Below are 12002 nucleotides of genomic sequence, written 5' to 3'. Positions count from 1 at the left end.
TCTAAAATAAAATAGACCAGAAGATTTTCGTTCCATAAATCAAAGGAAATATTAACTGTTTCATATTGCCTAACCCCTCTTTTTAAGGTTTTAACTAACGTTTGGGCTACAGACACACAAGCATAACCAAGCACTCTCACAGACACACTCAAACCCTACACTTAGATAAGATTTACATTATGGGTTACCAAAATAAAAAGTAAGATCAGAGATACAACATGAACAGAGAAACAAAGAAAATAATATCTTTTTGTAAATTAAAACGAATTTAATTAGTTTAATTAAGACTGTAATACATCTTAATGAGTTTACAACATATTGAGGTAGAGAAGCGAGACATGTGTTTATGTTATATATGGTAGAGTTTATAGTGAGACTTGTGTTCGAGCTATGAAATCATATGATTTAGTGAAGTATGCGTTGAAGTTTAACATGTGTAAGTATGATATAAATATGTGTTCATTTGAAACATGTGAAAATATGTAGTTAAATGGATGTTTACGTTCTAATTGATGCATGTATTGATACGTGTGCTCCAGTTATAAACGTTATACAAAGTAATGAAACAAAGTTATAAATGTGAAGTGACATAGTGAAACATGTGCTCATGTTATAAATGGTATTTACTTTTACTTGAACTAATATTATAATTAATTTAATAACATAATAAAAACGCTCCAGTAGACAGGGCAGTTACTCTTCTAGTGAGGCTAATGTTTGTTGCCCCCCTTGGACTGAAGGACAATGCGGTAGTTGAACATAGTCATATATCTTTGACCCTCTGGGGCTGAGACCAAGAGAGCAGCTTCTCCGTTGGACGAATCAGTACAAGTTGGTTTCTCTAAGAACAAGAAAACAGTTTTTCAAACATGTATCAAGATGTTATGGTGAAAAGAAAACGGAAATACAAAATATTTTTTTTTAAATGTATATTTATAGTTTTAGGAAGCTACTAGGCGACATCAAATTTGAATTCGACTTACATAAACCGCAAATATATATTGATTAACATGCATGACTAGATTGACCAAGGGACACGCGCAGGACATAATCATCTTCTTTTTTTGAAGTAACAACTGCTTTTTATATAAGATAAGATAATTTAAGATAAGATAGATGAAAAAGTTTGTAAAAGAATTAACAGTCTAAAAGATGCATTGGCTAATAAATGGCTGGCAACGGAAGACGATGGGGAGAAACTTGAAAACATCAAGGAATAGATGAGAGAGAGAGAGAGACAGAGAGAGAGAGACAGAGAGAGAGAGACAGAGAGAGAGAGAGAGAGAGAGGGGCATAGGGAGAGGAACACAGTAAACTAGTTTAAAGTGAAGAATAATGGTACCAACTCTACGTACAAAAAAAGTAATATGATATATTGTCTGTTTAATAATTGGGCATCATGCTTTACTATCCCTCTTACCTGACAAAACATAATTTCTTTTTCAGATTAGATGAAATTCAAATGTAACTTTTGAAAGAGTTGATGCTTTATAGAAATAGACATGCCAGTAAAACTCAAAGAAATGTTGCATTTAATTTACTGAAATCTTTGGCCCAAAAAGCCGAGTTAAAACTTCTGGCATTCGGATTGGAACTAAAGACCTTCGACTTGCAATGACACTTGAAGCTTATGTCCCATCCAACATTCAAGCATTATTTACACTGATAATTTTGTATATTCTGTAGAAACTAGATATCGTTTTGATTGTATACATTTGCTTAGAAATTCATGAAAAACTATGTACCTTTAGTGGGCAGGGGCAGAGTCTTGTAATGGCCATTCTTGACCTCTTGAACACGTGAGATTTCTACGGTCCAACCTTCTTCAATGCACAGCTTAAAGTTTTTGGCTGCTTCGGCGTGAGTGAGAAGGAGAGAGCCCTGAAAAAGAAAACATTTAATTATCAACGAAATCATTTTTAAAGACACACTTTTTGTTTTGGTATTTTTGATGGAAAGCCGAGTAAACAGCACTGTGACAAGTCATGATGCTCTAGAACATGGGTTCTCAACCTGTGGCTCGCGACCCCCTTGGGGGTCGATTGACGATTTGCCAGGGGTCGCCTAAGATCATCAAAAATAAGGATTGTTATTTTCTATTCTTCTATTGTTGTGTGTGTCTATTGGGGGGGGGGGGGGGGGTCGCGGCAGAGTGATATATTGTAAAAAGGGGTCGCCGAGCTTAAAAGGTTGAGAACCGCTGCTCTAGAATAATCATTTTTACCTTAACTTCTGACTAGTCTGTTAACCTTAGCTCCAAACAAGTTTGGTTACTTTCGCTCCTAGGAATGTTTACTTTAGCTCCTTAGTCTTTTGACCTTAACTCCTGACTAGGATGTTTGCCTTAGCTCCCAACTAGTCTGTTTACATTAATACCTTAATATCATGAATAGTATAAAATATTGGACCATTTGTAAGTTTGAAATATTCCTTCAGAAATGAAAGATTATAACGTCTTAGTCCGTACCTTCTGCAAGGCTGATGGGAATAGGGGCAGGCTATCGTAGCGACAGCGCACACAACCAGGCAGCCATTAATATTTTCTTATCTACTAATCAAACTCATTGTGAAAAGGAGCGTGGATGAGGATTTTAATGGATACACATTAATTAGAACCTAACAACACATATCCTACAGATGTTTATATTACCTTTGGATAGTTCCAATTGACAGCACCGAAGAGACACTCTTTAGGGAATGTGACATTGATCACTTGGTCATCACTGCCTGCCAGGTCGCTAATGAAACACAATTTAAAAAGACCTCGATAAGAAAAAAGTAATATTGGTAATAAATAGTTTATTTTCAAATTCGCATATAACTGAATCATAATCATCAAACTCCATTTCAGTGAGGGCTTGAGAGGTTCAAATTCTCTCTTGCAAAAGCCCTGGACAGAAACCCTGCTGTTTGCCGTGGTGCATGTATGTCACCATTCAGGTCAAGAATTTGTGGTTTCCCAGACCTGTCGAGACAGGTAAACTCGGATATCAGTTTGATACTATTCAAACAAAAAACTTAAAAAATTTTTTTAAATTTCTTGCAAAATTTCTTTACAACGTGGTATATTATAGTGGAATTCGCTGATGACATAGCCCTATTATCACACAGACTACAGGATATGCAAGAAAAGGTCACAGCTTTAAGCGAAGTAGGAAAAAGAGTAGGCCTCAAAATAAACCACCAAAAAACTAAAGTACTTAAAGTAAACAATAAACAAAGTGGAGACATAGTATTGGATTCTCAGACAATAGACCAAGTAGAAAATTTTATATACCTTGGGAGTGTAGTCAGTATATCAGGTGGAACAGATGAAGACATTAAACGCCGTATAAATCTAGCACGTCAGACATTTACACAGCTAAAACCAACCTGGAAATCTCCTTACATCTCAAACAAGACTAAACTAAGAATCTTTAACTCTAATGTCAAGGCTGTCCTACTGTATGGTTCTGAAACATGGAGAACAACTGAAGCCACAACAAAAAAAAAATACAGACCTTCATCAACAGATGCCTGAGAAATATCCTAAAAATACACTGGTATGACAAAGTAGAAAAGATACCAGCAACAGAGCTAGGCAGGCCTTAGAGTGGAACCCCCAGGGAACAAGACGCAGAGGAAGACCAAAAAGAACATGGCGACGCAGTGTACTTGAAGAAGCAGAGAAGACCGGAAAGAGCTGGGACACCATCAAAAAGCTAGAAAGAGACCGTGGAGAGTGGCGTGTTTTTGTCGAGGCCCTATGTTCCATGAGGAACTCAAAGGAGTGATGATGATGATGATGATATTATAGTGTAAATGTATTAATTACTCAAATGAGTTTTATCTAAAATGTGAGATTTAATTTAACAATGTTGGATTTGTGTATGTTTTTGCTTTCATGAAATGTATGTGTCGCATTTTTTATTATTATTGTGGAAATTTCGCGGTAAATTTTTCGATACTAAACAATGTTAAGGACGCTAAAATAAAAGATCCTTGCTGCCAACCATACAATTTTTAAAAAAGTTTGTGCACCCAGAAGAAAGAGCGCAGAAATTTAATTTTACTAAGCTAAAAGAGTACAATATCATCTAAATAGCATAGCTAATCAATATTTCATTTTTTGTGTACACCGGTTACACCAAAGTGGTTAACTAGCTATTTATTATCCGCCATAATTGAAAATCTCCAATTAAAAAGGTAATTTTAGAATGTTTTTTTTTCCTAGATGTTTATGAAGTGTACCGAAGGCTATAGATTTAATAAATTTAATGTCACTGGATCCAGACCTCAACACAAATTTAAACGTTAAAACTAAAAATGACCTACCTCGATGTTACTACGTCACAAGGGTCACCAAAGGCTGCTAGTGATAAAGCTGGACACAGGATGACCAACACGAAATTTCTCAAGCAGGACATGTTACCAATATTTCTTTTCTGTTTTAAAAAATATTTTTTTTCGTTGTAACTTTGAACTTTTAACTAGATCTAGATTTAATCTAATAGTTTCTCTTGTGAGCGGATGAAACAGTTGTCTGGTTATGACGAGAGTGATCTGGCTTATAAAGCTTTACGCTGTCATCTTCAATAGGACTACTGTAAACCTGAACATATTTGTTCACATGTTGTTTGTTTGAGTTTGGGGTATCCGTACAGTTTCACGAGACAATGGAATTGTTAAGGACATAGACACATGTTTAGGCCAGCTGTTTTATTCGCTCACGTATCAGGTTTGGGGTCAGGGTCAGTCACCTGGCTGTGAGTGCCACGTTGGAGTGATAACAAATGTACCAATGAAAAGAAAAGAGAGGAATAGGTAAACGAAGGTGTGGGAGTGCGATAGAGAGAGAGAAAGTCATGGTGAGAGATTGACATAGAGAAAAAGACAGGGAGACGGATTGACACTGAGCCAGAGAGAGAGAGAGAGAGAGAGAGAAAGATGGAGATAGAAGGAAAGAGAGGGAGAAAAAGAACGTTTCAGAGAGAGACAGAAAGAGAGAGAGAAATACAAAAGAGAGAGAGAAAAGAGGAGAAAGACAGGGAGAGCAAGGGAGAGACAGACAGGGAGAGAACAGAGAGAGAGAAAAAAAGTTTCAGAGAGAGAGAAAGACAAGAGAGAAAGACAAAAGAAAGAGAGGACGAAAAGAGAGAAAAAGAGAGAGACAGGGAGAGAAAGAAAAAGAAAGGCAGACAAAGGGAGACAAAGAAAGGGGGAGAGAGAAAAAGAAAGGGGCATCCACATTAAAAAAATCAAATCTGCTTATTAAATAGAAGAAATTGAGGGAAATAAAATTACATTTACTGGAATGTTCTCTCCTTCTTTCCAGATATCATGCTTTTAGATCTATTAATATTAAAGGTATTTATGATGAAGCTTAAAGCGTGAAAACATACTGCATATTAGCTCCATTTACTAAAATCCTGCACTGTACAGTACCATAGCGTAGATCGTGTCACTTTGATATCATTTTAGATCCTCGCACTATTGTATAGAATATATTTTTGAAACTGCCTGGACCGTAACTTCCACGCCGTCCCAGTGTTTATTGTTTGTACTAGACGCATAACTAGAAATGACGACATTGATAGAGACTTTGTTTATTATTATGAACGTTTTAAAAGTCAAATATGCGGTGTGGAAGACATTAATTACATTGTCAAATGTTATCCCTCCCTGAAAGTTTAGAACACTATTAAGGTACATTACTATGTGCATACGTTATAAATAAGTGTGGATCATTTAGCGATAGTACTATACGTAGTAAATAAATAATCATAGTACACTTACACTTGATAGCAGCTGTTTGGTACAAACTAATCCCAGGTGAACTCTTAAAGTCATTGGTACGAAATAGTTTTACTTTTGCACAACAAGATCTGACTTATCGTTAGCTGAATGGAAAAAAAAAGTTCCCTTTTCAGACCTTATGGGGGAGATAATGTTAAGGTCATCCGTTAACGAGCAGGGTGTCATGTGGCCAGCACAACGACCAACCTCCTTTACTTTCCCCAACTAAATTCTGGTATTGTAAAATTCAGAAATTTAAAATCGAATTCGTCACCGAAATTCGAGCCCCGAACCTTAGGCCTAGGTTATTATTATTATTATGTTAGAAAAGAACGAGTATTCATTATTATTATTATTATTATATTGTATATAAACAACTTTTATTTCAAATATACATTTATTAATATGCTAATGTGATGTACATAATAATTCCTCTTTATATATTTTAAGTTTTAGTATAAATCTTAACAAGATAACAAATAGCAAGTACATTTTCTTCCGTCAAATATGCGTTTTCTAACGTAACTATTCTTTTGACTTTTTAAAAGGATTCATAGCATTTAATATTTCTAGGCACAAAGTTTCTCCATATCTTCCTCAGTGTCCACTGTTGGAATGTCTGTTGTAAACCATGCAGATCTGAAAGTTACTTTTCTGGAATAATGCGATAGTTGAACATGGTCATATACATCTGAGCGGAGGGGGATGAGATGAGGAGGGCAGCTTCTGAGTTTGTTGACTTTGTACATGTTGGAGTCTCTGGAAACAAAAATGAGTTTGTAGCTTTAAAAAAACAAAAACAAAAAACGTAGAAATACACAAAGAATTAGAAATATAGAAAGAAAAAAAGGTTTTGACTGTATGACCATCTATTGAATATTCTAAAAACTATGGTATGCAAATCATGAATGTCTATTAGTAACAATGTTTAGTTTTATGTTGTTGTTTTAGTTCCAGAAATGATGCAATGTCACGTGATCAAGATGAATATAATATGAATATGATATGAATCCAAATGATTTCCGAGGATGGTGATGCAGAGGAAGAATAAATTGGTTGCTATAGAAATAAGAATTGAAAAATAAAGACTAGACAAGAGTTTGGATAGAGATCTAGGTTGAAGGAAAGGGAAGAAAAAAGAGACGGATTCTTGACTGCACTTTTTTTCTTGACTGCGCTTCTTTCTTGACTGCACTTTTTTCTTGACTGCACTTTTTTCTTGACTGCACTTCTTTCTTGACTGCACTTCTTTCTTGACTGCACTTTTTTCTTGACTGCACTTTTTTCTTGACTGCACTTTTTTCTTGACTGCACTTTTTCGTACACATTTCTAAAAGACGACTTTGTTTTGTTTGTTTTATAAGTTTTGGATGTTCCTTCAGAAATGAAGATTATTACGTCCTAACCGCCAATTTTACGTCCTAACCACCTATTTTACGTCATAACCACCTATTTTACGTCCTAACCACCTATTTTACGTCCTAACCGCCAATTTTACGTCCAATTTTGTAAGAAATGCTTACAAACAATACCTTCTGTGGGTAAGGCTAGAGTTTTAGCAATGCCGTTAACAATTTCCTGAACTTGAGTTACAAAAGTGCCCCATCCTTTCTCAATGCACAGCTGAAAGTTTTTACCTCCCGTGGCATGAGACAAGAGAAGAGAACCCTGAAAAAAACATTTACCTTTAATTAAAAAAAATTGATATTAAATGATAAATAACTACATTATCACGTAAATACACAAAAATAGAGTCACAAAAGTAGGAAGAAAATTGACTTAACTTTCCTTTTTTTTTTTGTTGGAAAATATTACGATCTATTAGTTTTCAGTTTTTCAAGCAAAGATTATGTACATATACATTCTTAAAAAGATTGCATACTGCAGTGTATATTGGAAGTCTAGGCACTGTCTTCTTAAGATAATGCACACCAAAACCATCAACCTTCACAATGTTTATATTTGAAACTAAATCAAAATAAACTTACAACAAGGTTACAAAAGACAGTTTGTGTGGAAACACAAACTCAAAATCGGCCCCCGAAGTAAAATGTTTTACATAATTCGGATAATCCTTCAGAGTTAAAGATAGTTTACTTCCTAGTCCAAACCTCCCGCAGGACGACGGGGGATGGGAGCAGGGTTTGAACCTTCGATCGTCGATAAATCCAAACGACAGTCCAGCGCGCAAACCGCACGACCAGTGGTCCACCCAGGTAGGCTTCAATATTTTCAGAAAGAACATCCGAATGAAATTATATCAAAGACAAATGAGAGATAAGAATGGAGAAAGAAGGTTAACAGATCTTGTGTAGTGCCCCAACCGTCCCGCAGATCAAAGGATACGTGAAAGTGAATGTAAAGTTAGATGTGAACCTGGCCTAACTATTTTGTGGTCTATAGGGCAGATGATGTAAAGTTCATCTGTTTTTGTGGCCTACGGTTAACGAGGGTGTCATGTAGCCAGCACAACGACCAACCGCCTTTGCTTTTCCCCAACTAATGTCAGGTACCCATTAGAGCTGGGTAGACTCAGAAAATGAAAATCACAGTCTTCACCAGGATTCGAACCCGGGACCCTCGGTTCGAACTAAATAAGTTAATTGTTTTGAAAAAAAAAAGTTTTGCTATATAGAAAAACTGTTCACGAAATGATCTTTATAAGATTACTATTCGTCTTAAATTAGGTCTAACGTATAATGCATACTAATTAGCTTTTTCTTATAAAAAACTGCTTGCATAATTGATTTTAAAAATTAGAATTTTCGCTTTCAGGAACAAAAAAAGTAGCCGTTGCATCAGAACTTTGAATGGTCTAAAATATTGTGAAATCAGATTTTCAATATCTCTTCTAGTTTACGAGATCTAAACGGGACAGATGGACAGACGGACAGACGGACAGACATTTCGCACAAAACTAATAGCGTCTTTTCCCCTTTCGGGGGCCGCTAATAAATGGAATGGGATGTCTGAAATAGCCAGGAAAACCAACGACTTAGCAGAGTTTAAAGTTTAAGTCATTGATTAACATTAATGACTAGATTGGCGCATGAAATGCGTACGATGTAACTATCTTCTTTTTTTTTTTAATAAGTAATGTCTGTAATCTATAAGATAAGATAAGAAAGTTTCTAAAAAGAAAGAAAGATATATTTAGATTTCTAATTACCCTGGGATAATTCCAGTCTACGTCACCAAAGAGGCAATCTTTAGGAACTGTGATATTCACAACTTGGTCATGGCTTCCAGAGAGATTGCTAATTACAGAATAATTAACAATCACATTAAAAACTAATAAGTATCACTATGTAATTAAATATATTTAAAATTGATCATCACTATTTTAATGTTAATCTTGTGACAGTTGAGAAAGAATAGAATATAAAACACTATTTAAAAAAAAGAAAACAAGAAGATACTACAGTCTCGTGGGTATGGACAAGTAAAAAATATAGCATTTTCTTTTCATTTGAGCTTATCTTATAAAATATAGACGTTAGTTAAAAAACTAAGATGATTACGTCTTACGAGTGTCCCTAGATCAATCTAGTCATGCATGCTAATCAAATTCTGCCAAGTCATTGGTTTTCCTGACTGACTCAGGCAACCCATTCCATGCTCTAATAGCACTAGAAAAAAAGGAGCATTTGTACACATTTGTCCTAGCATATCTTGTATTTCTCAGGTGTCTGCTTCTTATAAACTAGAACCACTATTATTACAATGATTATGTTCACATTTAAATCTTCATTTGTTGCATGTTTTCAGGCGTTGTGGCTTCCGCACAATTCTAGCTTCATTTTTTGTTTCCATACAAACAGGGCAAGGGATGAAATGAAAGCAGGTGCTAGTTGTACGTTCAATTTCTAGGACTTCAGAATGTACTTTAGACATACGTAACTCGGACTTCAGAATGTACTTTAGACATAAGTAACTCGGACTTTAGAATGTACTTTAGACATTAGTAATTCGGACTTCAGAATGTACTTCAGACATAAGTAATTCGGACTTCAGAATGTACTTCAGACATAAGTAATTCGGACTTCAGAATGTACTTTGGACATTAGTAACTCGGACTTCAGAATGTACTTCAGACATAAGTAACTCGGACTTCAGAATGTACTTCAGACATAAGTAATTCGGACTTCAGAATGTACTTTGGACATTAGTAACTCGGACTTCAGAATGTACTTTGGACATTAGTAACTCGGACTTCAGAATGTACTTCAGACATAAGTAATACGGACTTCAGAATGTACTTTAGACATTAGTAACTCGGACTTATTTTTGAGGGAAGACTTTAACATAAGTCCACGAGCTTAGCTAGTTGAGTTTTTACTAGGAATAAAAAGTAAAATTTATTTTAAAAAATAGTTTGGATCAGCCGTGTAATTAAATGTGTAATCTATCTAGACTAATAATAGTTAATCTGTCCGATTATAAATATTTTTAACAATTGTTTTTTTTTTTTTAATTGCGATTTCACACTTTTAAATTTCTCAAAGCGCTATGATCCTATCACTCGTCTGGACCAGTTGAGAAAGGGGAAAAAAAAAGGGGGGGGGGGGCTGAAGGAGTATTTCAGTGAATGATATCGTGATAGCTTTTAAAGAAAACTTGAATTCGAACTCAAGCTCTCATGCTTCCTCAAGCCAACACACAAGTGCTCATGAGAATAGAAGGTTTTATAGCTATATATTGTTAGTTTTAAATTTTTGTTTCGTCAGGTACAAGAAATAATTGTGCAAAATTGAACAGCTTGATCAGAGATTGGGTGTAACGTGTACAACAATTGTACCAGACAGACAGACAGACAGAGTGAGGTAATATAAGTTCTGCAAAAAAAAAAATATAATAATAATAAAGCTGTTTTTCATTTTACAGTCCACATTTTACAGTCCACATTTTACAGTCCACATAGCTTGCTCGTGTGCCATTGGTGGTTCAAAAACTTGCGATCAGCGAACTCCGAGAGAGAAGCTAACTCGTGTCCTACCAGTCAAACAATCAGTGCATGATGCCTACCTGGTCGTGTTATATGCATTCTAGACAGTTGTCTCAATGGTCCCGGGTTTGAATCCGCCCGCTGCCAGCCCCTGCCGTCCTATGTGAGATTTTGACTTGTATGTACAAATCTTTAGATCTGAAGGAACATCCGAACCATAGAAAACAAACAACGATGTTCATGTTTGTTATAAAGAAAAATAAACCTGTGCTTTTCATCAACCTGAAATGTTACTTTATAATTGGTACAGAAGACTTAGAACCAGTACTCGCCTAGAAGTGGCATGGGTCCAAGAACCTAATGGTTGGCTCCCCTTCCCAAGAAACTTAAAGGATAAAAGTGTGATCAATAAAAAAAAATGTTCAGCTTGTAGGACCCCATGAGTAACCTTATCATAACACTCAATTTAGTTACGACTTCATAAAGCGTGTAAGTTTTTATTAAAGTAGTAAACGAATAACTTTCAATGACGCCTGTGGGCACCCATTAGTCATGGGCTATGGCGCTATTGAACCCCCCTCTCGCCATGGTTGCTACGCCACTGTCATCTGGAATGATTAAATAGCACAATCTTTAATATTACTTTTGTTTTCAAAAAGAGAAAAATATATGTGTACCAAAGTTAAACTCAAGTTCTACCTCACTGTCACTATTTCGCAAGGGTCACCAAAAGCTGCAGATGACCAGGCTGGACACAGGATGACCAACACAAAACTCGTCAAAGAAAGTATCTTCATGATTTCAAATTCCTGTTTCAGCGACAATCCTGTCAATGTGTATCTCTTGTTTTCAAACTCAAGATCTCGATTTGCTTTTGATTTGAATTTCTGATGCCCTGTTAAAAAGGAGGCTTAAAGTAGGCTTTTCATGCGTGGCCCAGATTGTGCTTTTCTTCTTTACTGTAAAACTTAAAAGAGTTGTGCGATGTGGGTGTGATTCAATGTTTCCATTTACATATGTTGCTACATTTCGCACTGTTTATAGATAAAGAATAAACCACCTGGACAGTATGTGTATTTTTTTGTTTCTTATCACTTTAGATCTAATTAGTTCAGTAGTGGACATCAAGTAATCTGGACATTTTATAACATTGAAGTCACGTGTGCAGCGTGAAATAGATAAGAACATTTACCAGAAACAGTGATTGCATGAAGATTTAAAAAAAAATAATTAAGAATGAGTGTGTGAGAAAGACAGAAAGAGAGAGAGAGAGGCAGAGGGA

General features: G+C 35.6%; 2 protein-coding genes across 2 annotated transcripts; both read right to left on the bottom strand.

Moving 5' to 3' along the window:
- Positions 1–243: 243 nt before the first annotated feature.
- Positions 244–4597, bottom strand: LOC106060571 (uncharacterized). Its single transcript, XM_013218501.2, has 4 exons — positions 4315–4597; positions 2651–2738; positions 1746–1881; positions 244–841 (listed from the first exon to the last, which is right to left on the bottom strand). The coding sequence occupies exons 1-4, from the start codon at positions 4404–4406 to the stop codon at positions 711–713; spliced, it is 447 nt and encodes a 148-aa protein (XP_013073955.2). The 5' UTR covers positions 4407–4597; the 3' UTR covers positions 244–710.
- Positions 4598–6153: 1556 nt separating this feature from the next.
- Positions 6154–11621, bottom strand: LOC106060570 (uncharacterized). Its single transcript, XM_056027871.1, has 4 exons — positions 11420–11621; positions 8945–9032; positions 7308–7443; positions 6154–6534 (listed from the first exon to the last, which is right to left on the bottom strand). The coding sequence occupies exons 1-4, from the start codon at positions 11515–11517 to the stop codon at positions 6422–6424; spliced, it is 435 nt and encodes a 144-aa protein (XP_055883846.1). The 5' UTR covers positions 11518–11621; the 3' UTR covers positions 6154–6421.
- Positions 11622–12002: the final 381 nt, after the last annotated feature.

This window comes from Biomphalaria glabrata, chromosome 4 (assembly GCF_947242115.1).
Source record: "Biomphalaria glabrata chromosome 4, xgBioGlab47.1, whole genome shotgun sequence".
Lineage (NCBI taxonomy): Eukaryota > Metazoa > Mollusca > Gastropoda > Planorbidae > Biomphalaria > Biomphalaria glabrata.
The sequence above is the reverse complement of the archived record's forward strand: the minus strand, read 5'-3'. Positions and strand labels throughout refer to the sequence as shown.

What these genes read in the sequence shown, in the direction of transcription:
- LOC106060570 (XM_056027871.1), bottom strand. Translation starts at nt 11,517, where the DNA reads ATGAAGATACTTTCTTTGACGAGTTTTGTGTTGGTCATCCTGTGTCCA. An exon ending in TGCGAAATAGTGACAGTGAG is followed by an intron (nt 9,033 to 11,419) that starts GTAGAACTTGAG and finishes TTCTGTAATTAG; the next exon opens with CAATCTCTCTGGAAGCCATG. An exon ending in TCTAGCCTTACCCACAGAAG is followed by an intron (nt 6,535 to 7,307) that starts GTATTGTTTGTA and finishes TTTTGTTTCCAG; the next exon opens with AGACTCCAACATGTACAAAG.
- LOC106060571 (XM_013218501.2), bottom strand. Translation starts at nt 4,406, where the DNA reads ATGTCCTGCTTGAGAAATTTCGTGTTGGTCATCCTGTGTCCAGCTTTA. An exon ending in TGTGACGTAGTAACATCGAG is followed by an intron (nt 2,739 to 4,314) that starts GTAGGTCATTTT and finishes GTGTTTCATTAG; the next exon opens with CGACCTGGCAGGCAGTGATG. An exon ending in TCTGCCCCTGCCCACTAAAG is followed by an intron (nt 842 to 1,745) that starts GTACATAGTTTT and finishes TCTTGTTCTTAG; the next exon opens with AGAAACCAACTTGTACTGAT.